We start from the raw sequence: 27,983 nt of genomic DNA on the forward strand, positions 1-27,983 counted from the left end.
AGAATCAAATATAAATCTGTTTGAAACTAATTTTAATCAATATAAAGTAATTTCTTGGAATTTCAAAGAAGTAAATGGTGAATAAAAGAGACTGGCAATGTAAATCGATCTTGAAGACCCTTCCACTGACTTAGGTCATATACACAGTGAAAAGAGCACAGACTTTGAACAGTGCTGGGTTTGAATATCAGCTCATTCTAACTCCACTCCACTGGGAAGGATTTAACCTCTCTAACTCCTAGCAACCCACTCAAACGTGGGTGACGATGCACAGCTTTTGCGTTATCTCAGTTAATCCTCATATCCAAACTAAGCACCTAACATGGCTCCTGGCCCATAGCTGCCACTCAGCAAATGGTACATCTCTTGCATTTTCTAGTGGCAGTTGGTGGTTATTAGGAAGCACCAGGCTTGCTATCCCATCTTCTCATCTTACTATAGAAAATGATTAACTCCACTCTGAGCTGTATGAACCTTTATTTCTCAAGTCAGGAAACCAGGACTCAAGGCCCAGGCAATGGTGTGACCAGACCCAATCTGACTTAAGTGCTATAATGCTCCCAAATAACACACGGAAATTAAATTCCCTGTGAGTCTGTTTGACATTTGTCATACTGGCGAAACATTCTTCCTGGTATGCTTGTCTCTCACTTAAAAGTCAAAGAAAAGTAGCTATTTCCAATTATATTCATTTGTGGACTTGCTACTTCTTTCATTACAATAAGGAATCTTAATAATATCTACAGATTTTTGTACCTACATTGATTCTGAAACCTTTTTTTTTTAACCTAATCTGAACTATCAGTAGGTTTCAAATGTTGTGGTTAGAAGTCAAGTCCCATCAATTGATTCTGATGAGTAATTTCACACCTCGAAATGAAGATGGTTTATAACTTTACAAGCACAGACAGGAAATGCTTATTCAATTCTTAAAAATAGAAGGTAAGGCTAAGGAGTCAGGATACACCAAAGCTTGGCATACAGTACTTTTCTGCACACTCTAGATTTAACAAAAAAGTCTCAGCACACCTGTGAGGATTCACCACAAGACAGGAACCCCACTCACGGGAAAGGGAATTCCAAATGGAACTTGAAACAGAGTCCCAGATACAACCAACTGCTTAGCAGTTTAATGCAGAAGTCCAGAGACTGAGATGCAGCCGTTGCTTTCAATAAGCTCCTAAAACTTAGCTACTCACCACAGTGATAAAACAATACACAATTCAAAATGGTGATAAACCAAAAAACGAGACGTAAACGGGGTACTCATAGAATGACATTCAAAAGAGAGGATTAAATATTCTATCCACAAATGAAAGGACAATATAAATTTAAGAGTTTAAGACGCCGGCTCAGTGGTATAGAGGTTGAGTTGATGTGCTCTGCTTCGGCAGCTGGGGGTTTGCAGGTTCGGATCCCAGGCACAGACCTAGCACCGCTTGTCAAGCCATGCTGTGGCAGCCATCCCACATTAAATAGAGGAAGATTGGCACAGATGTTAGTTCAGTGACAATCTTCCTCAAGCATAAAAAAGAGTTTAAAATGGATCTACCTAAAAGCACAGGATGGTGAGGAGCGTGGTTGTCTCTGACTTTTTAAGGCACGTAGTTTGTCTCCCTGGGTTATACTATTTTTCATTTCCACATCTTCATCCTCTTCAAAATTATTCTGGAAAAAAAAAATGCATGTTCCATAGAAAGGTCATTATGAATAATTTTGTTTTATATAGATTTCTTAATAGATTATAGAGTATCTCATATAGACATATTTTATATAGATTATCTTAATATAGATTATTTTAAATAGCTTTAGTGCACTATGAATTCAGCAGTGTCCACTTATACACTAAAGAATGCTCGACTATTCGCCAATTAAACATACGAGTCAAACTGCAAATCAGTGAAGCACAGATGTGAATGTGGTAAAATTTAAAAGGAGCTGTTTGCTACATGGACCACAACTGAAGAGACTTTCACACAGATAAAATCATGCTTTGGAATATAACTCAGACATAGGCTAGCTCAAGAGACACAGTACAAATACGCTTCCAGATACTACCAGGATCCAGCACTTCAAATTCATAACTTGTTAACAAAAATGAAAGATAAAACAATTTAGGGTATCTATACTGAAACTTATTAACACTAGTAAAAGCACTCAAGACATTTCCAGAAAGAGTTAAAGCTTACTAATTGGGAAAGTGTGTTTCCTGCTGAAAAAAGTCTTAGAGTTTGAAAAATATAAGTACCATGCTAGGTCTTTTTGCATGCCAGCACACATTTAATTCTCACAACCAGCGGGGAAGGCACTGTTAACCTTAATTTAAAGATGAAAAAAAAGGAGGTGCTTATGGAAGTTAAAAATATTGCCCAAGTTCCCCCAAACTCTTCATGACAGAGCTATGATTTTAAAATCAGATTTCTTGCCCCCAGATGCAATGTTCTTTCTAAAATATCTGCCACAGCACACTAACATTGCACCAGTAAAGGATGCATTTTGCCCATTTCCTCACCTGAAAATATCAAAGGGCTTGAATTTGCTAAGATCCCTTCTAGCCATAATAGTCCCCTCTCCTCTTCAAAGCTAGAACTCTAATTTCATGAAGAATACACAAAAATATACTTCCTTCTGTCACATTCTAGTCATTTCTGACAGCCATTCCTGGATCAAAATACCTCTCCATTCTCTGCCACCTATGTTGGGTTCCATGGATACATGTGGGACTCAGTATGCATGCCCTGGGTAAAAAGACCACACCTCACTACTACAGCTCTGAGTTTAAAAAAGACATAAAAAGCACACAGCCAATAGGAAAGAAGAAGAAATGAGAATGATGAAGATGAGAGTTTCCTAGAGGAGGCCAATCCCTTAGCTGAGTCTTAAAGAATGAGTACCAGTGAAGCAGGATAAGATCACAGCAAGAGTCATCCTGGCAAGAAACACCAGTTCAACAGTCACAAGATCATGAAACCTTAACGTCAGAGGATTCTCTTAGAGTTCTAAGTTGCCTGTCCACAAAGTCTCCAGGAATAGGTTATATCATTCATCTCTGTCCATACAATCCCAGTGGGGGAGGAATCCATTTCCACCCAAGGAAGCCTGCAGGAATAGAAACCAGGAAGGCCTGAAGGCTAGGCTTGCTAGCGGGATGGTACACCGGAGAAGGTGAGCTTAGCTGCACCCACTCCTCAATATTTTGTGTTGTTACCTGGTGCTTGTACCTGATGGAAGGACCAGCACATAGCCAGAGTCTCCAGAATATAGGGCGAGGCCAAGACGTATACAAGCAATGATGAGATACGCAAGGAAAGCTTCCTGAAGGATTTGACAGGATCCTCATTCCAAGCAGTCAGTTTCATTGCCTAACGGGCACCTTCGTGGGAAAGCCAGGAAAGCTGGTTTGTCCACCCAACTGGAAGGGTCTTTGTGTTCCCAGCTCTGAAATGCCTTCAAAATTCTAAGGAAAAGTGATCCTCAATCTAGAATTCTAAAATTCAACCTATCAGTCAAGTATAAAAGTAGAACAAAGGTACAAAAATTTACACCCTACACAATCTTTCTAAGAAAACTCTTACAGAATGTGCTTCAGGAAAAAGGAAAGAAGACAACACGAGGGCCAGGAAAATAATGGGTTCAACTGGAGAGCGTGAAGAGAAGGCTGCAGGTCAGAACAACATACTCAGGCCAGAGAACAACCAGGCCAGGCAGGAAAGAAGTGTCTTCAGGAAAAGACAGGACTTGGTAAGATTTTTTTGCTGTGTTGAGATTTTGAAAAAATTTTAAATTGCTTGGCACAATTTGTTGGGGGGGGGAGGCGGAGGGTGGGATGAGAGTAGCATTATCTTTTCCCAAATACATAGAAAACTATGCAAATAAAAAGGGCAATTAACGCTAGGAAAAACAAAGAGAGTTCAACAAAGAAAACAGTCCTAGTGGACAACTAAGCTTAACAGTGAACAACATTTACATAGTAATAATGTACACATTATTGGGTTTAACCAAAACGTATGATATAGCTATACTGGGAAGCTAGGGGGAGTAAGGTGACAGTAAGGTAGGAGAGCTAAATGCCATCTACCATAACCAGGAAGCAATAGAAAAATGTCCAAAATTAATAAATTTTTCTAAAATAACATTATAAGCAAAATATTTAGAAATATGACAGTGAAAATATTAGTATAATTTGCTTAGAGTTTCCCCACTTTGGGAGTGGGTCTAGGGGTACAGAAAGGTGGGATAGGGGACTGGCATTTTTTAATTAGAATTCAATACTTTTTGATATTTCTAAAAGTGTAGTCATGTATTATTTGAAAAAATAAATACTAATTTAAAAGATCTACAGTTAAACAAAAAAATTAACAGTATATTTTACATTATAGTTACTTTACATGTGTTTTTGTCTCCCACTCTATTGTGAATCTTGAAGGTCAAGTCTTCTTTTTTAATTATAATACAATTCAAACATGAGGAAAATGACAAAAATACTGCAATGGCCATGCATCCAACTAGCCAGATTTTACTTTTTCTTTTTTTTTTTTTTTAGAGGATTTACCCTGAGCTAACATCCATTGCCGATCCTCCTCTTTTTTTGCTTGAGGAAGACTGGCCTTGAGCTAACATCTGTGCCAATCTTCTTCTACTTTGTATGTGGGATGCCTTCACAGCATGGCTGGTGAGTGGAGTATGTCCACACCAGGGATCCGAACCTGCAAACCCCAGGCCGCAGAAGTAGATCGCGTGGAACTTGAACCACTCGGCCACAAGGCCGGCCCCCTTATATATTTTTTTAAGCTCCTTCTCTTAAGGAGTTCACTTAAGTATTCTGCTCTCAAGGAAAAAAGAAAACATCACACACAAAGTCCTAGTTCTCAACCTCCGCAGATGAACACCATGTCTTTTCTAAAGAAAAATACATATAATTTACCATATAATACTTGTTTGTCATAGGTAATGACAAAATACAGACAAGAGTGAAAAAAATATTAAAACCACCTATATCCTTACTGTCAAAAGCAACGCACATTAGCATTCTAGCATATAGTCTTCCAGAACTTTCCCTCTGCTATCCATAGCCCCTTCACATATTTCTTCCTTACAAAAAGAGGCTGAATTATACATGCTGCTTTGTGACTTACTTTCTCACTTAAAAAATATATTGTGGAGGGCCTGGCCCCGTGGCCAAGTGGTTAAGTTTGCGCATTCCGCTGCAGGCGGCCCAGTGTTTCGTTGGTTCGAATCCTGGGCGCAGACACGGCACTGCTCATCAAACCACGATGAGGCAGCGTCCCACATGCCACAACTAGAAGGACCCACAACGAAGAATATACAACTATGTACTGGGGGGCTTTGGGGAGAAAAAGGAAAAAAATAAAATCAAAAAAAATATATATATATTGTGGAAGTGTTTCAGGGTAAAGTAAAACACCCTCTACATTATCATTCTTTATGGTTCCATAAAATTCCACTGTCTAGAAATACCAAATTTCATTTATTTTACCGTTTTCTTTCATCACTATAAACAGCTCCAACAAATATCCTCCTATACACACATGGGTTTTGAGCACTGTCCTATGACTGCCTTAAGATAAATTCATAGAAGTGGAATTGCTAAATTCATTTTAAGTCCTCTGCTACATATTATCAAATTGCCCTCCAGAAAAGCTGTACCATTTTAAACTCCAATTAGCAACATGTAAGAGCTTTTTATTCCCCAAACTCTTGCTAATGCTGCGTACACTTATTTAATCTCATACAACTTGATAGGCATAAATAGCATCTCATCATTTAAAATTTTGATTCCTTCATTTCTAGGGAAGTAGAACTTTTTTTTTATGTTTACCAGCCATGAAGATTCCCATTTTTTGAAATTTGGGTACATGGCATTTTCACATTGATTTTTTAGAGTTCTTTACATCAAAAAACCTTAATTTGAATATGTTGCAAATTTTCCTCCCCGTTGATTACCGTGAGGAGAATGAATTGGAGAAGGTCAAGAGTGTGGAGCAGGAGGAGGGGGGAAGCACAGGTAAGTGGCTACTGCAGGGGTCTGGGGAGAGAGGATGGATCAGATTAGGGTATTCGATGCTGCTTAGAAGGCAGGTCTGGGTGGCAGGGGAAGGAAGATCTAGATATGCAGGTCTAAAGAAACCTACTAAATATAAATCACATTATTTTTGTCTTCCTTTATTTTATTTCTGTGACTATTATATGAAGTTTGGGGCATTTTTAGGACTAAGAAGTATAGAACACATAAGCTATAAAATTCTCAGTAATTAATGCTACTTAGTGTTATTCAAAACATTTAAATTAAACTCTCAGTAATTAATGTTATTCAAAGCACATTTAAACTAAACTACAGAATTAAAAAACTAAAAAGCTACAAGAAAGAGGACTTTGGCCTCCAAGAATCTTTTTTTTTTTTTCTTGCTGAGGAAGATTCACCCTGAACTAACATCTGTGCCAATCTTCCTCTATTTTGCATGTGAGCAGCCACTGACAAGTGGTGTAGGTCCACGTCTGGGAACTGAACCCAGGCCACTGAAGAGGAGTATGCCAAACTTAACCACTAGGCCAACGGGGCTGGCCCCAGGAATCTTGAATGTGATACACAAACATGAATATAACTAAGCCCTGCATTTATTAGGGGCCCTATAACATATACTAGGTCATAAGCACCTGGGGGGTGGGGGTGTATATTAGAAAAAACAGTTCCACATATCAGGAGTCATGAATCAATCCCAAGAATTGGTGGACTTGGCGCAGTTTGAGGACTACTCATCAAGAGTTTTTTATACTAAACTCATTCCTCATAATGAACACAGTCATAAATGATGAATGCAGAAAACCTAACCCGGGCCTCCCTTATACCCTGGGGCTCCAGCCCCTCTCCCCAGAGTCCCAGTGCAGGTCCTCTCTCGCCCTAGGCTGCTCAGGGAGCAGCAGATTCCCTGAAACAAAGCCACATGGCTGCTGGTGAGCAACAGTGAAGGAGCCTAGTCCAGGTGAGACCCTCATATCTTTGCTCCCCAAGGAGAGGGGCCTGTTCTCAGACTCCCCATTGCCCTCTGGAGGGTCTGAGCATCAGCACTCCTTCTTTTGGATACCAGCCTGCCCTACATTAAGGCAAGCAAATGAGAGCAAACTAAAATACATAAAGAAGGACCATTTTTAAAGATCTACTGGGCTGGCCCAGCAGCATTGTGGTTAAGTTCACGCGCTCCGTTTTGGCGGCCCAGGATTTGTGGGGTTCGTGGGTTGGGATCTCGGGCATGGACCTACACAGCGCTCATCAAGCCATGCTGTGGCAGTGTCCCACATACAAACAGAGGAAGACTGACACAGATATTAGCTCAGGGCCCATCTTCCTCACCAAAAAATAAAATAAAATAAAAATAAATAAAATAAAATCTTAAAAAAACAAAAAAAGGTATACTTATTTACAGACAATGATCTAGCTAAAGAACAAATAATAGCGTAAAGAATGAAGATTTGTCTTATTCTACCAGTTGTTCTCTATGTATAGACAAGATGAAAACCAAAATAAAACGTGTCCACAGATTTCAGCTGGATAAAGTAATTACCTACTACTTACCAACACATTAATAAACGGTGATAAAGTCAGCTACCAGGGAGGCCCTGGTGTGTGCCATTAAGAAAAGATCTATTGGATAAAATACAGCACACTAGGGAATAAAGATTGAAGAGTTATAATAGAAAAATGACATAAAAGGAGAGTTTGAAATAGAAATGAGTAAAAATAGAAGTCAAAGGACTGGAAGAAAAAGACGAAAATGGAATTTTTAGTAGATTTAAATGATTTGGCTAGGAAAGGTGGCTGTGTCATTTCTAAAATTCTTTTCAGCTCTCAGATGTTGAACCAGGAATGTAAAAGTTGGTGAAAGGCAGAGACGTCATGTTCATAACAAGCTGCTTCTGATCAATAAAAAGTTTCGATTTACTAGAGCCCCTCCCCTCCGCCCCCAAGTCCATCTTCTCTCTCTCCTTGCTGCCACTGGTTCAGAACTTTATTACCCGCACCACTCCCCCATCACCACCTCCCTGGCCTTCCCCCGCAGCTGCACACAGACTCCAGCACACATTCCACACCACAGCCACAGTGATCTCCCCAGCCGTGAGCCTGTGTGCGGTCACTCCCATCTAACAGCCTCTGGCGGATCCCAGAGGCATTCAGATTGGAACTGGAATGCCTTAGTGGTCCTCAGAGTGGAAAGGGAGGTGCTCAAAAGTAGAACCTTAGAGACTTAATTTTTACTTCCTAGATTTTTTCCTAAGATTCACCCTTCTCGTGAGCATTTGACGTAAAAGGGCGAAGGATTTTATAAGTTACAGTATCTCAAAGATGTATTTAAAACACTGCATTTTTATTTACCTAATTGTCAATTTATGTGAACTCTGCTGAACATTAGCAGCATCTGTATCTAATTAATAACTCTAAGTCAAGAGCATCTACTGATTGGTGCGCTAACATTGGACTGCTGCCCATGTAAGAAAAGAAAAGGTAAAAACAATTGCAATTCCAGGAGAAATGTGTTAAGACAGGCTGGCTAAGGTTATGTTCAAAATGACTGTATGTGACATACAGCCACACTGAGGACCTCACGGAGAGGCGTAGGGCACAGGGAGAGGCTCAAGGTCGGGTGGCTGAGTACGGACTCTGGAGCCAGAGAGCCTGGGTTCAAATGACAGCTCCACCTCATATTTTGTGATCTTGGACTGATGGCTTGATTTACCTCAGTTACATCAGCTGTAAAACGGGCTTAGTAATAGTGACTATTTCACATAGCTGTTGTAAGGATTAAAAGGGCTAATCCACGTAAAGGCTTAGATCAGCGCCTGCACATAGTGGGTGCTATTTACATTGTTGTTACACTCTAAGCTCCTCATTTAACTCCTTAAATATCTACACCTTAAACAAAGTGCTTTAAATTCCATCTTCTTAAAGCGCTTTTTTTATAACCCCAATCTGTAACAGACCCTTAGACCCCTGAACGTCAAAATGAGCACTTACTGCTGGTGCTGTTTTGTGTTTCAGCAAATGCTACCTTTGGATAGCCTGGATTATTACCAATTCCAGGCCTGTGTTCTTGTTTTTCTATGAAACTGTAAACCTTCGCCATATACTCCAGTGATATTCACGAAGGCCCTGTGGGTTGGGAATGGACTCACGACAGGGCAGACAGAAGCTGTGGTCTTTATGGAACACCTCACCGAGCAGGGAAAGAGAGGGGAGGACCACAGAGGACGAGGACAGGCAAGGCAGGAGCTCGGAGCAGGGAGCCCGACCTAGACCCACGGGCTGGGCTGTGTGTATTCACAGTGCCTATCCCAGCGCTGAGGACCAGGTTCAATAAAGGTAAAGCCTCCGTTTTTGAACTCTACTAAGTGGGCTAAGAGAATCCATTAAAGCCACAGCCTAGCCCCTTACTATGGCCTGACTCATTCTGGTCGATACTTTTGGTTATTTTCCTTTCACCCACCTCCTAAGTACTGAAAAAGTATATATTCAAATTCCCAAATCAGGTAACGACAGAGCTTCCTAATAATCAATCCCTGGAAAGTTCCTGTGGGCCTAGAAATCAAAAAATTATTTAATATCTTTGCTTTCAATCTGACTTAACAAAAAAAAAAAAAAGAAAAAAGAAACCTCTAGAGGAATACTGCCCTTTTGTACTTTCTTTATGTACAAACTAAATAAATCCACACTTTCCATGGGCTTGTTCTGAACACAGGTATGGAACTTGAAATATATTAAAATCCTCACAGCATCCTCAACTTATTTTCCCACTTGGAATTCACAAGAACGATGAAGATAATCACTCACTCTATTACATTCACTTTTGAGCAAACTAACTCCCCAAATTCATGTAGTGTTCTGGAGCTGGCACCAGATAAGCATGGCCAGAAATGGGCTTAGAGGAGTTACCTGCACAAAGCATCATCTAACTATAGAGTGGTCCGAAACCTGTATATATGTCCCTGTCTAAAATCTCAACACACCATCGTTCTCTGGTATTTCTGAATCCGTTCATTTCTGTCCTCTAATTTCTAAAGCAACAGCACTCCTGAATGGCTAGAGCTAAAATCACTATTTTGGGGGGTGCAGGGAATAGAGAAGAGGAGGTAAAACAGCCAACATCTAAATTGTAAATTTCAATCCTATTGCATTCCTTACCCTTTCAGTGATTAAAAAATGTTAATTATTCTTAAATTCAACAAATTGGGATCTAAAACAGTATGAGAATGAACTATTCTAACTACCAGATGTGAATTTAATACAGATTATGATATAGAAGGCATTATGTTCCTACGAGATAAATATTTCTCAAATAGATGGATAAATTCTGAGCGTCTTTTCAGAGGTCATAACTCAAAGCCCTATTTACTTGACCTTAACCCGGGAAGGAAATGCTGACCAGGGCAAGAAAAATGTTCCCACTTAGCTGTATTATCACATAAAACTGTCAGTTCAGATCCCTTTTGTTTGCTTTGAATAGGCCAGCCTACAACACAGAGACAAGAATATGTCAACAAAGACTCTGAACATCAACATGACCTTGGCTAAGATTTATATTTGCTCAGGACAGATGACTCAAACAAGTAAACTCAGCCACTTCATCAGGGGCTGTCCTGGAAAATATACCACAGGGGCTGAAAAATCAGTTCTTTCAGCAGTCACCATCCTTTGTCCTGCCCCTATCTCCAAGCCCTCCGGTTATCTTTCTTGGTGAAAGAACCCTGTTGGGGATTGCTGATTTAAGAGAGCCGTGATGCATTCCTTCCATTCTGCGTTCCCTGAGGGCGGGTCTAATGGGTCACTGCCTAAGAGAATGTAAATCTATACTTGCTCCTTAATAAATCTTTTTAACAGCTTTTCTTTGCTCCTTTAGGGACATAAAAATATAAATATAAATCAGGTGCTTAGCTTCACCTCAGGCACACTGTGGTAGAAGAGCTAAACTAACAGTTAGACCCCCCAGCCTCAAGGTGGTTCTACGACTAAATCAACTCTGTGACGTTGGACAAGCAACGAATTTTGTGAGACCTTGGTTTCTGACCTGCGCAAGAAGGGAACAAAAACAAATGATTCCAAGGTTGCTTCTAGCTCCAAAAATGCCCATGATCCTAACTCTTAGTAAATCACTTCCACTTATATTTGGAAGTAGCAGAGTAGAATAGAAAAAACACAGATTTGGAATTAGACAGACAGATTGGAATCACTGAGGTTAGGACTTCTCTGATATTCAATTTCCTTACTGTAAAATAGAGATAATATTGCCTAACTCACCAAGTAATTACAGAATCAAATCAGACAACGTACGTCAACTGTTTAACAGTGGTTTGTTTATAAGAGAGACCCAATAAAAAAGAGTTGCCCCTAGTTATGTTTTCAACCCTGGACTTGCTTTAGAAATCAACATGAATTTGAGGCTTTCAAGGTCCCACTCATGCAGTATACACTCTTTCTTTAATTGTCAGATTAAAATTTTTCTTCTTGATATCTATTCTCCATTTTCAAATAGAAAGTTTGCTTTTCTATTTCCTTTTGGAAATATTCTCCAAACCAGAGTGGCCTCCTTTAAAACTGTACTCCTTAAATTACAGCTTTTCCTTTTTAAGGATAATTGCTTTCTTTGCTCTGATTCTTGCTTTATAGGTGAATGATTCTACACCTAACAATTTGGTACTCTCAGCATCTCAGAGAAGAGATACTGCTACGTTATATGTGTTCAACTGGGAAACAAAGAAATGCAGAACGGAGACACAAAATCTTCCTGGGGAAAACTCACCTCTCCAAATCTTTCCACGTTTTGTATTTTAGATAAGTTTCCACCAATACACATATCATCCAAGCTAGAAAGAATTTTATTAATACTTCCATCACTGGATGGTCTATTTTTCAGTTTAGATCGGAAAATGTCTCCTTGGACCCATAATGATGCCTGTTTTCTGTGAAAAGGAGAGAAAACAAAATAATCTGTAAAATAAATTACTATCATCTCAGCAGCATGATATCTTATAGATAAAAAGATTAGTGGATAAACATTTACAAATCAGACCAGAGAATTATGAAATTTTAGAATAAAGAAAAATAGTTACTTTCTGAAAGCCAAAATAAATTTTATTACAGTTCTATATTAAACACAAATACCCATCTCCCAGTCTATCTCTCTACAGCCATCCATGGGTTGACTACTAACGTTCTCAAATGCTTAGAACAAATTCCGCAGCAATAAAGACTGTGAGCCTATTTGCCTTTTAAATATGAATTTGAAATCTGTAAGGCATTTCTCAAATAGCAATTTGATATGTTTATAAAAACAGCTAGAATAAACTGAACTCAAAGATATACGAGAAGGAACTTGAGTTAGACAGATATATTACCTGAAAAGTACTCAACAGCTAATTATGTGTGGCACAATGAAAGACACTAAACACATAACTTTAGAAACCCACGCTGAGAATCTAAAAGCAAGACTTATAATCTCAGTTAGATTATCCTTTGAGAAAAAGAAAACATGTTTAAAGTTCATTTGTAAGTTTTCTTTCTTTCAATAAGGCATAATGCAACTGTTTTCAAGGTTATAAGAAAAGAACTTAAAATCTGTAAATAAAATGACGTACTGGGGCTTTTATTTTTGGTTGGTGGAGTCACCTTTATACATTTCTGGTAAGATATATGACCCTGTAGAAGTTTTCATTCTTTTCTATGCCACACTGTACGGAATAGAATTAAACTAAACACATTGTGATTCATCATAAGGGATATCAACATCCAATGAAATAATAGCATTGTCAAGGAGATGCCACCAAGAAGAACATAGATTTATTTTTTAAGACAAAAGGAAGACTGAGTAATACCTTCTCTCAAAGGTTCCACATATCACATAAAATTCAGGTTAAAACTTGAGGAGAAAAAACAACAACAAAAAACCCTCCCTGAACTGTATTGTCTCTGTGGGACAATAAAAGGAAATCCATCTTTCCTTTTAAACAAAGTTTACTCTCAAATCAGAACTTTATTGTGTATGGTTAAACACTGTTGAAAGTCTTGAAGAAAAGATTAACTTTTAAATTACAGCAAAATGTTACATGTGCAATCCCTTCCACCAAGCAAATCCACATCTAGGTATCATCCTATAGAAATACACACTTGTATACAAGAGACAAAAACGCTTGTTGCAGCATTATTTGTAACAGCAAAATACTGCAGACACCCTAATGGACAACCAGCTTATTAAATTATAGTAGATCCATTCTGTGAAATATTATGTAGTCAGTAAAAAGCCTGGGATGGACCTACACGGGGTGACAGGGAAGAGTGGCCATGATATAAAGCATTAGTGAATGAAAAATATAAGTGACAGAGTGCGGGAAGTGTGATCCCATTTAAACAAACAACAAAAAAAGAGGGAAAATGTTACAATGTTAACGAAAAGTTCACAATTATCTAGAAGAATATACCCCAAAATATTAACTAGTTACCCCGAAGAATAGTGACAAAGGAAACTTTGGCTTTCTACTGCATAATGTCTACGTTGTCTGACTTTTTTAAAACAGTGTGCCTCATTTGCTTTTGTAAAAAATAAGTGATCTGAAAATTAATGAACAAAAATAGAGATCAAAGCAGAATAAAGCTAGAGTAAGCATGAAGAGGAACCTTGAAAGTTGATATCACAAAAGACAGCAGGCAGCACATCACTGCATTGTTTTAACATTCTTCATAAGTATCTTTACAAGTCAGGAGAATAAGTGCCAAAATGTTAACAGCGTGGCGTGGGACTGGATGGCTCAGGGGCTTTCTCTTTTTCAATATAATATCATAACTTACTTTCAAACAAGAGGTTTTACTTTTTGCTCATTTCTCAATATTTTCCAAATAAGGCAAAAGAAAAAGAGAAATACCTTTAGATCCGATTTCTGAGACACCAGCATAGAGGCTCGAGATATAAAATATGCTGTCCCAATATAAGACTAACTTACCACTTATAACATTGTTCTAAAATCAAAACTAGCTTAAATCACCTTTAAAAACTCCCAGGATGTTTCTAAATAGATTAAATTTAAAAACAAAAATCTGGTGAATTTTTAAATACATGAATAAAATTACAACTCCAGGAATCTATACAATAGGAACCTATACACACCAATTCAATAGGGAGTGTGGCAGGATTTACCTTCCATTGTGGCAGATTTTTTTGCTTTCTGAAAGCAAACCACTGAGGAGTATTTTCTCAGCTTATGACACGTAAACCGATGAGACTGGCATAACCACCAAGTCATGTTTCATTTTTCGATACCAGCTGTAAAAATATGTATTCAAAACAAATTTTCTTAATTTTTTCTTCCCTTGTAGAAATCTCCATAAAACCATGGAACAGCCTTCCTGATACTTTGCATCTTTAAAAATTCTTGCATTTGTGTTTTTATTCCTCCAGACTTTTTCCAATTAATGTTATATTTAGCATAACCCTTTATCTGATGCTTGAGTCTTATATCCTTCCAATACTAGGAAACAAATAGCACAGTCCTTGATAGAGTCTGAACAGTTAAAAAAATAACTATTAAATTCATAAATGAATGTCTTGGGCCTCTGGTCAAAATTCCCACTAACAAAGAACTACTACTTCACAGGGAGAAAAGACTCAGCTCTGGCAGATAGTGAAAAGTTCAGTTAGAAGAAACACACACACAAAAGATAGGGATATGCAGATAAGACAGAATTCCTGTCTCTCAAGAAATCCCCAGTTTACTATGAGAAAAGTCAACAACTGAAATCCAATATTAGAGCCCTATGACCAAGATTTACTTAGGACTCTAGGAGAAAGGGCCCCTAACTCAATCTGAAAGAATCAGAGAGAAGTTCTCTGAGAATCCAGAAGTATCTAGAAAGATGAGCATGACTTAGCCAGATAAGAGTATTCCCAAAGCAAAGAAAACAATGTGGGCTGGAAGAAACAGTGGTACCAAAGCATACAATATGTTTTAGAAACCGGGTTGTCTGAAGCAGAGGATTTGAGAGGAGAACGGGGTGGGAACCAGCTCATGGATGGGCCCTGCATGCCATGCTAAGGAATTTGAATTTGATCTCAAAACTGAAGGGAAGACTCTGTAAGGGTCTTTAGGAATAAAAAACATGAAGTGGAAACAGAGGCAGAGAAGTTGGAGGACCTAAGAGGCTAAATTGAAAAAAATTCCAATTCCAAAATGTTATAAAATAAAAACTCTGATGCTGCTGCCAACCTAAAGATGAAAATTACAAAGTGACACCTTTCACTTGCGCAGTTTAAAAGACTCAATCTGTCCCGTCACAGGAAAGACTTGACTTGAACCTGAATATTAAAGATGAATAAGGTGTCAAAGCTGATTTGTGTGTTGCTAAGCGATGCTGTACGCAAGTGCTTCTTAAGAAAAAGCAGCACTTCCTGCAAATACCTTTTTTATTGACAGTGGAAACCACGCTAGCTTTTATTGTGGTGTCTATTACTCCTTAAAAGCCTCATCTCAAACAGAAAAAGTAAAACATGTATTTTTAAGTATTTAGCATTTACAAATCAAATCCTATGAAGCTAACACATTCGCTCAAAGTAAATCCTCCAGTAATGCAGTGCATTTTCTAAGAGAGTGGCATTATTGACACTTTACCAAAAGAACGTGTGCTTCGAAATGACAGGAAGAGATCTGTCTTGACTTGCATAGAGAGCCAGTATTGGGGTCACTGTTTTTGGCCACGTCCTTGCCCTGAGTTAGTCAGGTTTGGGGCTAGCCAGGCCAGAACATAAGAAAATAACTAACTATTATGAGCCAAGTCATTGTTAATTCTTATAAAGAGGCTTCATGAGTCTTTTTAAAAATCTGCTTTTAAAATTCCTCTAAAGAATGTCAAGTCAGTAGTATTGTTATAGATATTTCTGGTTGTGAATTCAGAACACAATGACAGTCATCGCGCAGCTTCTTCTGTTTGTAGCTGACCCCTTCTCCCTCACTTCCTTGAATGCTACCTAATCCTACTTCCACACCATCCTCACTCTTTATCATTTCTTCATCCTGGACACATATTTTTCCAGTACGCCCCGACCCTGACCCTAGTGTCCAACCACAGCCACCATCTGTTCACTTTGTACAGAGAACCAACCCACTTTCCGGCTCAACCTGGGCCTACTCTAGCTGTGACTTGAGCAGCAATCTGCCCTGAGTAACTCCTACACCACAACCCCAAGACTATTACGGAAACTGAAGTAGTTCCTGTTTTAAAGAATTAGGCTAATGAAATGGTCTAACTTGATATCAAGAGAAGACAGACCAGAAAGCAGTACCCAAGATTCAGGAGGTGGAGGCGAGACAGGCATTCAAGGAGTTGTACGTGCACTTTGGCACAAATGGAAGATTTCATAGCAAGATGTTTAGAAAGAAAATTTATGAGGGTATTGGGGAAGGCTCTCGATTCTGAAACACATACAAGAAAATGCAGCTAGAAGAGGAGAACTGAGCTGGGGAATTCCTAAAAAAGATTCAACTAGCTAATTCTGGTTTAGGTATAGAACCCCACAATCAGGGGCTGGATCATGCATATCATGCTAAAATACAAACTTGACAACTAAAACTAACGCATTATTGCTTACTTTTTTTTTTCAACTCTAACCCTTTTTACACAGGAAACAAAAAAACGATTCCATCTTCAAGATTATCTTCAGTAATTGGCATGAGTATTTCAAGATAAATTTCTGATGCTACCATTGCCAAAAATCCCTATACATACTTTATCCTTAATATTTGAACCCATACTAGGATTTTATTTTTGCTTAGCCAATAGATTCGATGCCAACTGACAGTCAATAAATGGATCAAGTGATTTAACAGTAAATACTGAAAAGCAATTCAGAAGTTTTTATAACAGTGTTACTGAAAAAATGTGACTGTCAAATAAGTAGTGCAACTCAAACCTATGCAATGTACTTTTTATTCTAATAAATAAACCACAATATTATCTACGATTATTTTAAATTCTTCTGTTTAAAGCATTTCAGATTTTAATTTCTATATTTTAGGAAAACAAAGTTCTTAAATCTCTAAAATAGATTATTAAAAAAAAAAATCCACATTCCTTGACCTATTACATGTATCTCAAAATGACAATAAAAAAGAAAATAGTAAGAATTAATTATAATCAAAAATTCAAGCCGCTATTGTTAGACATAGTCAAGCATTTTTCTCGAACAAGTTTTCTTCATCTTATTTTTGGTAATTTCCTGAAATATAACGCAATGGTTGAACTATTAATTTCTATGGTTGCTCAATCCAACTGTGAAACTTACCAAATGCTGTAAGCACCAAATTGAATGTGGCATAAGCTGATAACCACAAACCCTTAATATACAATGTGGTTGGTGGACCAGTAGCATCGCATCTGGGAGCTTGTTAGAAACGCAGAATCTCAGGTCTCACTCCAGACCCACTGGACCAGAAACTGCATTTAACAAGATCTCCAAATGATTCCTAACACACTTCAACATTTGAGAACTGCAGACAAGTGAAGGGTTACAACTAAATTAGAATACCGAACAATATCCAAATGACTGCAAGCCGATCCATGATGATAAAGCAGAATGGGGAAATCTTTGATTTATGGATTTAGGAATGAAAAAGAGTTCAACCACAAAATTGTCATTTCCTTAAAGATAACTTCATTCAAAATGGAAGCTCTACTTCGCAAAGACAGAACTCCCTGCAGGGCCAAGTTTTGGCTTCATGTGAGTTCTCTCTGTCACAGGAGGAAATCTAAAAATAAAAACAACAAGATCATAGCAGGTCCCATAAGTAAAGGATCACTGTGAGCTGAAAGTCTCCACAGGAACCCGATCCCAGGCCTTCAAGGATCCCGTTCTAATGAATGAAAGCTTTAATGGATCATGATCCAGAGGTCAGCACAGTGCCACACAGTGAATGTTCAATAAATAGAATGCAACAGATCATGAAAGCAGCCTGATCCCATCTTTAGACTTCTACAGGCTGTCTCTGAGAAGGGTGAGTTTAGACTTGCTCAAGAATAAAGGAGATGCCTTGTGCATCATTTTAAGAACTTTGGGGATGTTTGGTAAAAGACATATTTTGGGTTCAGAATGGTATTTTTAGCTTAAAAACATCAGCTTTAAACGTAGAAAAAGACTTGATGGTTGTTTTGCAAACAACTTTATTTATATCCTAGAAAAAAAAGTTAAATCTAAAATTTCAGACTATAACAAAGGAGAGGTCTTGATCTGCCAACACATAAATTCATCTACTCACAAGGATGCTAACAAACATTTCTCTTGCTGCTGGTGACACAGAGGAAGGTTTCCTCAAGACACAGAAACCAAATACCTGGACATGTTTTGGTGTTCAAAGACTAGCAGGATGTGACAAAACCGCTTTCCTAGTGTCATAGATTTAGAATTAACATTACCTAAAAAGCACTGAGTGGATTTTTCACCTCCAAAAGAATACAATCCCTCTAACTTGTTCAGTCATTTTTGAGAGATGAAAACCTATCAGAAAACTTTTTAATCCTTTTATTTCTTTCCTAATGAACCTGTTACTTATTCATGCTTTTGCGCCATCATTGACGTCACTCTCTTCATCTCTCCTATCATTAGTCAGTCTTCAAAGCTCTTCATCTCTCCTATCATTAGTCAGTCTTCGAAGCCTGAGATTTATTTCCTTGAACTGTCCCTGGGACCCATCTCTAACTCTTCAGTCCAACTTCCAGCCCCTTCAGCAAGTCCCCAACCCCATCTGGATTACAAGTCTCCTTTTTAGCCTCTCGGACTCCAATCTCCCTCCATCCCATTCATCTTACACATTGCTGCAGCCCAATCTTCCCTAAACAACATGTGGATCACAGGGCTCTCCCACATCAAACACTCCAAAGGAGAAATATGATGAATAAGAGAAAAGTTCAACTATGCATATATTACTATAAATATATACTGACATTCTACACAGATGTATTAGTTTCCTGTCTACATAAAGCTGCTGTAACAAATTACCACTAACTCAGTGGCTCAGAAGAACACATTATTTCCTTTCGCACAGTTCTGGAGGTCAGAAGTCCAATATCAGTTTCACTGAGCTAAAGTCAAGGTAGTGAAGGGTTGTTTTTTTCTGGAGGCTTTGAGGAAAGAATCTGTGTCCTTCCCTTTTCAGCTGCCAGTGACTCCCTGTTTTCCTTGGTGTCTGGCCCCCTCCTCCAGCTTCAAAGCACATTAGTCCATCTCTGTTTCCATCATCATATCACCTTCTCCTCTAACTGACTCCTCCTGTGTCCCTGTGATTACATGGAACCTACCAGAATAATCCAAGATAATCTCTTCAAGATCCTTAACTTGATCACATTTGCAAAGTCCCCATTTATAATTTATCAAGTGGGGTTTATTCCAGGGATACAAAGCTCATTCAAAATTAAGGGAAAAAATATCAATGGAATCTGCCTTAGTAACAGGCTAAAGAAGAAAATCACATGATCATATCAATCAATGCAGAAAAAGTATTTGACAAAATTCAACTCCCATTCATGATAAGAACTCTCAGAAAAACAGAAATAGAGGGGAACTTTCTCTACTTGATAAAGTACATCTAAAGCAAACCTCCAATTAACATTATACTTAATGGTGAATGCCCAGATGCTTTCCCCTCCCAAGACTGGGAACATGGCTAGGACGTCTGCTCTCACCACTCTTCTTCGTCATAGTGCTGGAACTTCTAGCCTGTGCAATGAGGAAAGAAAAGGAAATAAAAGACATACAGATTGGAAAGGAAGTAAAACTGACCCTATTTGTAGACAACATGATTGTCTGTGCATACATCCCCAGGAATTCATACACACACGGTCCTAAATTTCAGGATACAAAATAAACATATATAGAAAAGCCAGTTGTAGGGCTACATACTAGCAATGAACACATGGATATGGAAATTAAAAATATAATACCATTTATAATCCCTCAAAAGCAAATAAATACTCAGGAGTGAATCTAACAAAACAGGACTTGTATGCTGAAAGTTACAAAATGCTGATGAAAGAAATCAAGGAAGATCTAAATAAGCGAAGAGACACATTGTATTTATGGATTATAAGACTCAACAATAGTAAAGATGTCAATTCTCCCCAAACTGATATAGAGGTTTAGCACATTCCTATCAAAACTGCACCAAGATTTTTTGCAGATATGGACTAGATTATTCTAAAATTCACATAGAAAAGAAAAGGAGGGTGAGTCCTGGTGGCCTAGTGGTTAAGTTTGGCACGCTCTGTTTCAGTGGCCTGGGTTTGCTTCCCAGGCACAGACCTACACCACTTGTCTGTCAGTGGCCAAGTTTTTCAGTGACTCACATAGAAAATAGAGGAAAACTGGTAACAGGTGTTAGCTCAGGGTGAATCTTCCTCAGGAAAAAAAAAGAAAAGAAAAGAAAAGGAACTGGCGTTGCTAAGACAATTTTGTTACAGATGGAGAAAATGAAAGGAATCATTCTTCTAATTTTAAGGTTCACTACATAGACTCAGAAACCAAGAGAGCGTGGTATTGGAGGAAGGATAGACACAGAGATAATGTAACAGGATAAAGAACAAAGTAAATAGATCCACACAAAGAAGACCATCCTATTTTTGACAAAGACACAAAAGCAATTCAATGGAGAAAAGATAAACTTTTCAACAAATGTGCCAGAGCAACTAGACATTCATAGGCAAAAAAAAAGAACCTTGACCTAAGTCTCATATCTTATACAAAAATTAACTCAAAATGAATCACAGACTTAATGTACACATATAACAATAAACCTTTTAGAAAAAACGTATGAGAAATTATGGGGGTTGAGGACTAAGCAAAGAGTTCTTAGATTTGATACTAATAGCATGATCTAAAAAGGAAAAAATGATAAATTGGACTTCATCAAAATTTAAAACTTTTGCTCTGCAAAAGACCCTATTAAGAAGATGAAGACAAGTTATACACTGAGAGAAAATATTTGCAAGCTATTTATCAGACAAAAGACTAGTAGCTAGAACATATAAAGAACTCTCAAAACTCAATAGTAAGAAAACAAACAACTCAGTAAAAACAGGACAAAAGATTTGAACAGACACTTCACCAAAAAGAAATATGAGTAGCAAATAAGTACATGAAAAGTTGCTAATTGTTACTTACTAGGGAAATGCAAGTTAAAACCACAATGATATATCATTACACAACTATCAGAATGGCTAAAATAAAAAACAGCGACACGGCCAAATGCTGGCAAACACAAAGAGCAGCTCGATCACTCACACATTGCTGGTGAGAATGTAAAATGGTACAGCCACTCTGGAAAATATTTTGACAGTTTCTTATGAAACTAACCATGTAGCTTACAACTCAGCAATTGCACTCTTGGGCACTTATCCCAGAGAAATGAAAACTCATAGTCACACAAAAACCTGCACACATTTATAGCATCTTTATTCATAATGGCCCAAAACTGTAAACAGCCCAGATGTCCTTCAACAGGTGAATGGTTAACAAACAGTGTGTATATTTCTACCTTGGAATACTACTCAGCCATAAAAAGGGATGAATTATTGATACATGCAACAACCTGGATGAATCTCCAGACAATTACACCGAGTGAAAAACACCAGCCCAAAAGGTTACATACTCTACGATTCCACATATATAACATTCTTGAAATGACAAAATATATAAAGGGAGAACCGATTAGCAGTGGTCAGGAGTTAAGGAGGGGAGAAGGGCAGGAAGGAAGTGAGCATGGCTATAAAGAGGCAATGTGAGGGATTCTCGTGTTGGTGGAAATGTGTATCTTAACTGAATCGATGTCAGTATCCTGATTGTGATATTACATTACAATTTTGCAAGATGTCAGCACTAGGGGAAAGTAAGTACTCCCTCTCCTCTGTTATTTCTCACAACTGTGTGTTAATCTACAATTATCCCAAAATAAAGACTTTAATTAAAAATATGTGTGTGTATGTGTACATATCGGATCACATCACTCCTCTGCTCAAAAACCCTCTGTTGACTTATCATCTCACTCAAAGAAAAGCAAAGTCCTCAAAGAAGGCCAAGAAGAATGAGTGATCTGACCCCTTCACGTCCTTGCCTCATGTCCCATTGCTCTCCCTTCAGCCATAGTGGGCTCAGGCACATCCCATTCAGAGCTTCAGCCCCTGTTCTTCCCTCAGCGTGAAACCTCTTCTCCAAAATACCCACACGATTTATTCTCCCACTTCCTCAAGATCTTTGCTCAAAAGTCTTTTCAGTAAGCACCCCACCACCACCCTATTTAAAACTGCCTTCTCTTCCATTCCCTATTCTTCCCTGCTTTATTTTTCTGCATAGAACCTATTATCATCAGAGAAACTATACAATTTATGTATTTGTCTATTAACCACACAATCAACCAATCTCTCTCTCTCTGTCTCTCATGTGATCTCCACAGGTCAGAAATGAATATTTTACTTCAACTTCCCAGGTGCCTATAACACATAGTGGCTTTCAACAAATATTTGTGGAAGGATATGAGGGAGGGAAGAAAGGAGGGACCCCTGTGACCTGTGACAAGAGTGATATGGACAGATATATTAAAGACTACTGGGAAAAACGTAAAACCTACAGGTACCTGTAACAGCAAAATTCAATATGGGAAATTATTTTAAAGTTTTATCATTAGAAGCTTAGGGACACGTTTAAAAAAAGATCTCTGAAAGACCAGAGATGAAATCTTTCCCTCTCTTCTAAATGGTTCACATGTAACAAAGGAAGTAGACTTTTATCAGCTAATAGGAGGAACATGGGAAAGACAAGAAAAAACATTATTAGCATAAAATATAGCTTAGGAGAAGGCTTGAGGTTGTGTTTAGAAAGGTTAGAGAAACACATGTGAAATAAACTTTCCAGGCAGGATGGTTAGAAATAGTCAGGGAAGGAAATGAACAGAATTGTTTCGCCACCACAGCACCTCAGGCTCCCTGTGAGCAAGCACCTCGCCCAGGGGCCCACAGCACTGGCAGCAGAGCAGAGATTACCTTGGACCTCACGTTCCCCTCTCTACCCACCTAAGTAAGTGGTCCCAGTAGAAAGCTTGCTCATCCCCTTGACCACCATTCCCCTAGGAGTTGCTGGATAGAAAGTCACTTGATGCCCTATACCCTGTGGCCTCTACTGATGACCCACCAGGCTCTAAGAGACATTCAAACCAAACCCATCATGGCTCACATCCTGGTTTACCTCCGTCACACCACACGACCAACTCTTCCAGGTCATCCAACTGATGTATCAATTAGACCCTTATCTCCAGATGACACTTACGTCCCTAATTTCCCACCCCACCCCTCAAATCCATCTTATAACATATCCTTTTTAGAATATAGAGAAGGAAATGCTTCACAACTCATCCTATGAAGTCAGCATAACCCTGATACCAAAACTTAACGAAAGTATTACAAGAAAATTATACATTAATATCCTTCATGAACACAGACACAGAAATCTTTAACAAATATTAGCAGATCAAATCCAGCCATATGAAAAAATAACAGCATACCATGACCATCATGGCTCCACATTTGAAAATCAATGTAATTCACATTAGCAAAATAAAGGAGAAAAAACTATATGATCATCTTGATAGATATAGAAAAAACTGACAAAATTCAATACCTATTATTAATAAAAACTCTCAACAAACTAGAAATAGAAGGAAATTTCCTCATTCAGATAAAAGCCATCTATGAAAACCCCACAGCTAACACCATATTTAATGATGAAAGACTGAATGCTTTCCCCCAAAGATCAATAACAAGACAAGGATGTCCATTTTCACCACCTCTAATGCGGTACTGGAAATCTTAGTTATAAGGAAAAAAAGAGAAAAACTACAAGAACTAATAAGTAAAGTCAGTTAGCTTGCAGGAGACAAGGTTAATTTTCATCAGACTAAAGAGCTTCTTCAAGGCAAGGGAAAACAGGATTGAAAGAAAAAAACAGCCCACTAATTGGGAAAAAATATTTACAAGTTATTTATCCAACAAAGGGTTAATCTCCATAATATATAAAGAACTCACACAGCTCAACAACAATAAATCAAACAACCCAATCAAAAAATGGGCAGGGGACATGAACAGACATTTCTCCAAAGAAGATATAAGGATGGCCAATAGGCACATGAAAAGATGCTCATCATCATTAATCATCAGGAAAATGAAAATCAAAACTACACTAAGATATCACCTTACACCTGTTAGAATGACAAAAATATCCAAAACCAAGAGTGACAAATGTTGGAGAGATTGTGGAGAAAAAGGAACCCTCATACACTGTTGGTGGGAGTGCAAACTGGTGCAGCCACTATGGAAAACAGTATGGAGATTTCTCAAAAAGTTAAAAGTAGAAATACCTTATGACCCAGCCATCCCACTGCTGGGTATCTATCCTAAGAGCCTGAAATCAGCAATTCAAAAAGTCCCATGCACCCCTATGTTCATCGCAGCATTATTTACAATAGCCAAGACGTGGAACCAACCTAAGTGCCCAGCAAATGATGATTGGATAAAGAAGATATGATATATATATATATATACAATGGAATACTACTCAGCCATAACAAATGACAAAATTGTCCCATTCACAACAACATGGATGGACCTTGAGGGTATTATGTTAAGCGAAATAAGCCAGACAGAGAAAGACGAACTCTGTACAACTCCACTCATAGGTGGAAGTTAACATATAGACAAAGAGAACTGATAGGTGGTTACCAGGGGAAAGGGGGGGGGGTGGTGGGAGGGCACAAAGGGTGAAGTGGTGTACCCACAGCATGACTAACAATAATGTACAACTGAAATTTCACAAGGTTGTAAACTATCATAATCTTAATAAAAAAAATCAATGTCAGCAAAATTTTAAATTCTGCTTATTAAAAAACATACTATATACATATATATATATGACAAAGGACTGATATCTAAAATATATAAAGAACCACTACAAATCAACAATTTCAAAAAATTAATTTCTTTAATGGGCAAAAGACTTGGCCAAACACCTCACAAAAGATGTATATGTGTACGAAAAGGTGCTCAACATCATGAGCCATCAGGAAAATACAACTGGAGATATTATTTCACACCAACCAGAATGGCTTCCCCCCACCAAAAGAAAAAAAGGTTTACAATACAAAATAGTAGCAAAGATGTGGAGCAACTAGAACTCTCATACATTACCAACTAGCGTATGAAATGATTCAACCACTCTGGAAAACTGTGTGGCAATTTCTCGTAAAGTTAAACTACATGTAACCCATATGATCCAGCAATTTCATTCCTAGGTATTTAAATAAGGGAAATTAAAACATATGTCCACAAAAGGACTTGTAGAAGAATATTCATAGCAGCTTTATTCAAAATAGCCAGAAACTAAACATCACCCAAATACCCATCAACAGTTGTACGGATAAATACATCATGATATAGTCATACAGTGGAATACTCAATAATGAAAAGAAAAGAAACTACCGACATACTCAACCTAGATGAATATCAAAAACATTGTTCTGAGAAGAAAAAGAAAGCCAGACACAAAAGAATACATATTGTACAGTAGTCTCCCTCTTCCTGAGGTTTTGTTTTCCATGGTTTCAGTTGCCCATGGTCAACAGCAGTCCAAAAATATTAAATGGAAAATTTCAGAAATAAACAATTCATAAGTTTTAAATTATGCTAGTGTGATGAAATCTCGCACCATTCGGCTGGATCATCCCTTTGTCCAGCAGATCCACGCTGTACACACTCCCCACCCACTGGTCACTTAGTGGCCATCCTGATCATCAGACCAACTGTTGCAGTGCGGCAGTGCTTGAGTTCAAGTAACCCTTATTTTATCTAATAATGGCCCCCAAGCCAAGAGGAGTGATGCTAGCAATTCAGACATGCCAAAAAGAACCCGAAAAGTGCTTCTCTTAAGTAAAAAAATGAAAGTTCTCAACTTAAGGAGGAAAGAAAAAAAATCGTATGCTGAGGTTGCTAAGATCTGTGGTAACTTATATTACAGCACATTGTTATAATTGTCTTATTTCATTATTAATTATTGTTGTTACTATCCTATTTATCTAATTTATAAGATAAACTTTATCATAGGTATGTATGCAAAGGAAAAAACATAGTATACGTAGGGTACAGTACTACCATGGCTTGAGACACCAACTGGGGTCTTGGAGTTTATCCCCCACAGATAAGGGGGACTACTGTACATATAAAGTTCAAGAACAGGCAAAACTAATCTATGGTGTTAGAAATCAGAAAGTGATTGCTTCTGGAGTGTGCCAGGGGAAACTGAAAAAGGAACACAAGAGAATTTCCTGGGTGTTGAAAATGTTCTATATCTTGCCTTGGGCTGTGGTTACAAGGGTGTACACAAGTGTGAAAACTCATGAACTAAGACCTTTACATTTTATTGTATGCATATTATACCTCAATTTAAAAGCCTATGTGAATATATACTTTGTAGGAAAAAATCAATCAAATTGCTAAATGCCAGCTTTAAACAAGTAGAAAAGAAAACCTAAAAAATGATACCTTTTATAGTGCATTCAATAACTCAAACATCTAGGAAAAAATATGCAAAAGATGTGCAATACCTCAACACAGAGAACTAGAAATATTTTAAAAATTGAGAGAAATTAAAGAAGACCCAAATTATGGAAGGATAAAGACAATCTTGAACAAGATCAAAGCTGGAGGACTCACATTCCCAGACACTAGGACTCATTTTAAAACTGCAGCAATTGTGACATTGAGGTATTAGTGTCAAGAGAGACAAATTAACAAAGAGAATGGAATATGGAGTCCAGAAACAAACCCACACATGTACAAGCACTTGGTTTATAATAAAAGTGACACTTTAGAACAATGGGAAAAGGGTGATCTTTCCAATAAATTCTGCTGGGTCAGATAGACATCCACATGGGAGGGAAAGAGAACCTTGGCTCCTAACTCACAGCATGTTTTTTTAAAAAGCAATTCTTGATGAATTGTCAATCTAAATACAATAGGAAAATCAATAGAGCTTCTGGAAGATAACACAAAAGAATATATTCATACGTTGGGGTTGACAAAGATGTCTTAAATAGAATACAAAATGCATTCCTATAAAGGAAAAGATTAATAAAATCAGACTGCACCGAAATTAAGAAATTCAGTTCTTCAAAAAGCACTATTGCGAGAATGAAACAGCAAATCTCAAGACTAGGAGACTATATCTGCATTACATGGAATGGATACTGTGCTTGTATCCAGAATATTCAACTCCTACAAATCAACAAGAAAAAGACAAACAGTCTGACAGAAAGATGGGTAAGGGACATGAAAAGATATTTCATAAAACAGAACATACAAATGGCCAATAAATATGTGAAAAGATATTCAACCTCATTAGTCATCAGGGAAAAAAGCAAATTAAAACTACCAAACAAATTACTACTACAAACAAACAAAACATAATGGCTTGACTTTAAAAGACTGACAATACCAAGCATGAGCAAGTATGTGAAGACTGGAACTCGCACACACTGCTGATGGGAGTGTAAATCCACACACCTACTTTGGAAAACTCTTTAGCAAAATCCGCTATGGCTGAATGTTCCACTTATAGGTATACATCCAACAGATAGGTGTTGGATTTCATTTTTTATATCATTTCCAGATGATAGAAAATAGCCAAAAACTGGAAACCACCTAAACATCCATCAACAGAAGAGCTTATATGTCACATATTTGAACAACGGAATTTTATCCAGCAATGAGAATGAACACAGTATTACTACACATAACAATAAAGACAACGCTGAGTGAAAGAAGCCAAACAAATATACTGTCTGGTTCCATTTATATGAGGTTCCAAATCAGGCAAACCTCATCGATGGTGTTAGAAGTAAGAATG

General features: G+C 37.9%; 1 protein-coding gene across 46 annotated transcripts in view; it reads right to left on the reverse strand.

The window, feature by feature from the left end:
- CDC14A (cell division cycle 14A) overlaps positions 1-27,983 on the reverse strand; it is a 164,350-nt gene that overhangs the window by 22,844 nt on the left and 113,523 nt on the right. For all 46 annotated transcript variants that reach the window (XR_011532512.1, XM_070592426.1, XM_070592428.1 and 43 more), the window contains 2 exons: positions 11,808-11,967; positions 1,553-1,668 (listed from right to left, as the gene is read on the reverse strand). Coding sequence is in view for 45 of the 46 variants with exons in the window: in XM_070592426.1 (XP_070448527.1) it covers positions 1,553-1,668; positions 11,808-11,967 (276 nt within the window). In the remaining variant the exon portion in view is untranslated. The remainder of the gene's footprint in view (positions 1-1,552; positions 1,669-11,807; positions 11,968-27,983) is intronic.

This window comes from Equus przewalskii, chromosome 24 (assembly GCF_037783145.1).
Source record: "Equus przewalskii isolate Varuska chromosome 24, EquPr2, whole genome shotgun sequence".
NCBI lineage: Eukaryota > Metazoa > Chordata > Mammalia > Perissodactyla > Equidae > Equus > Equus przewalskii.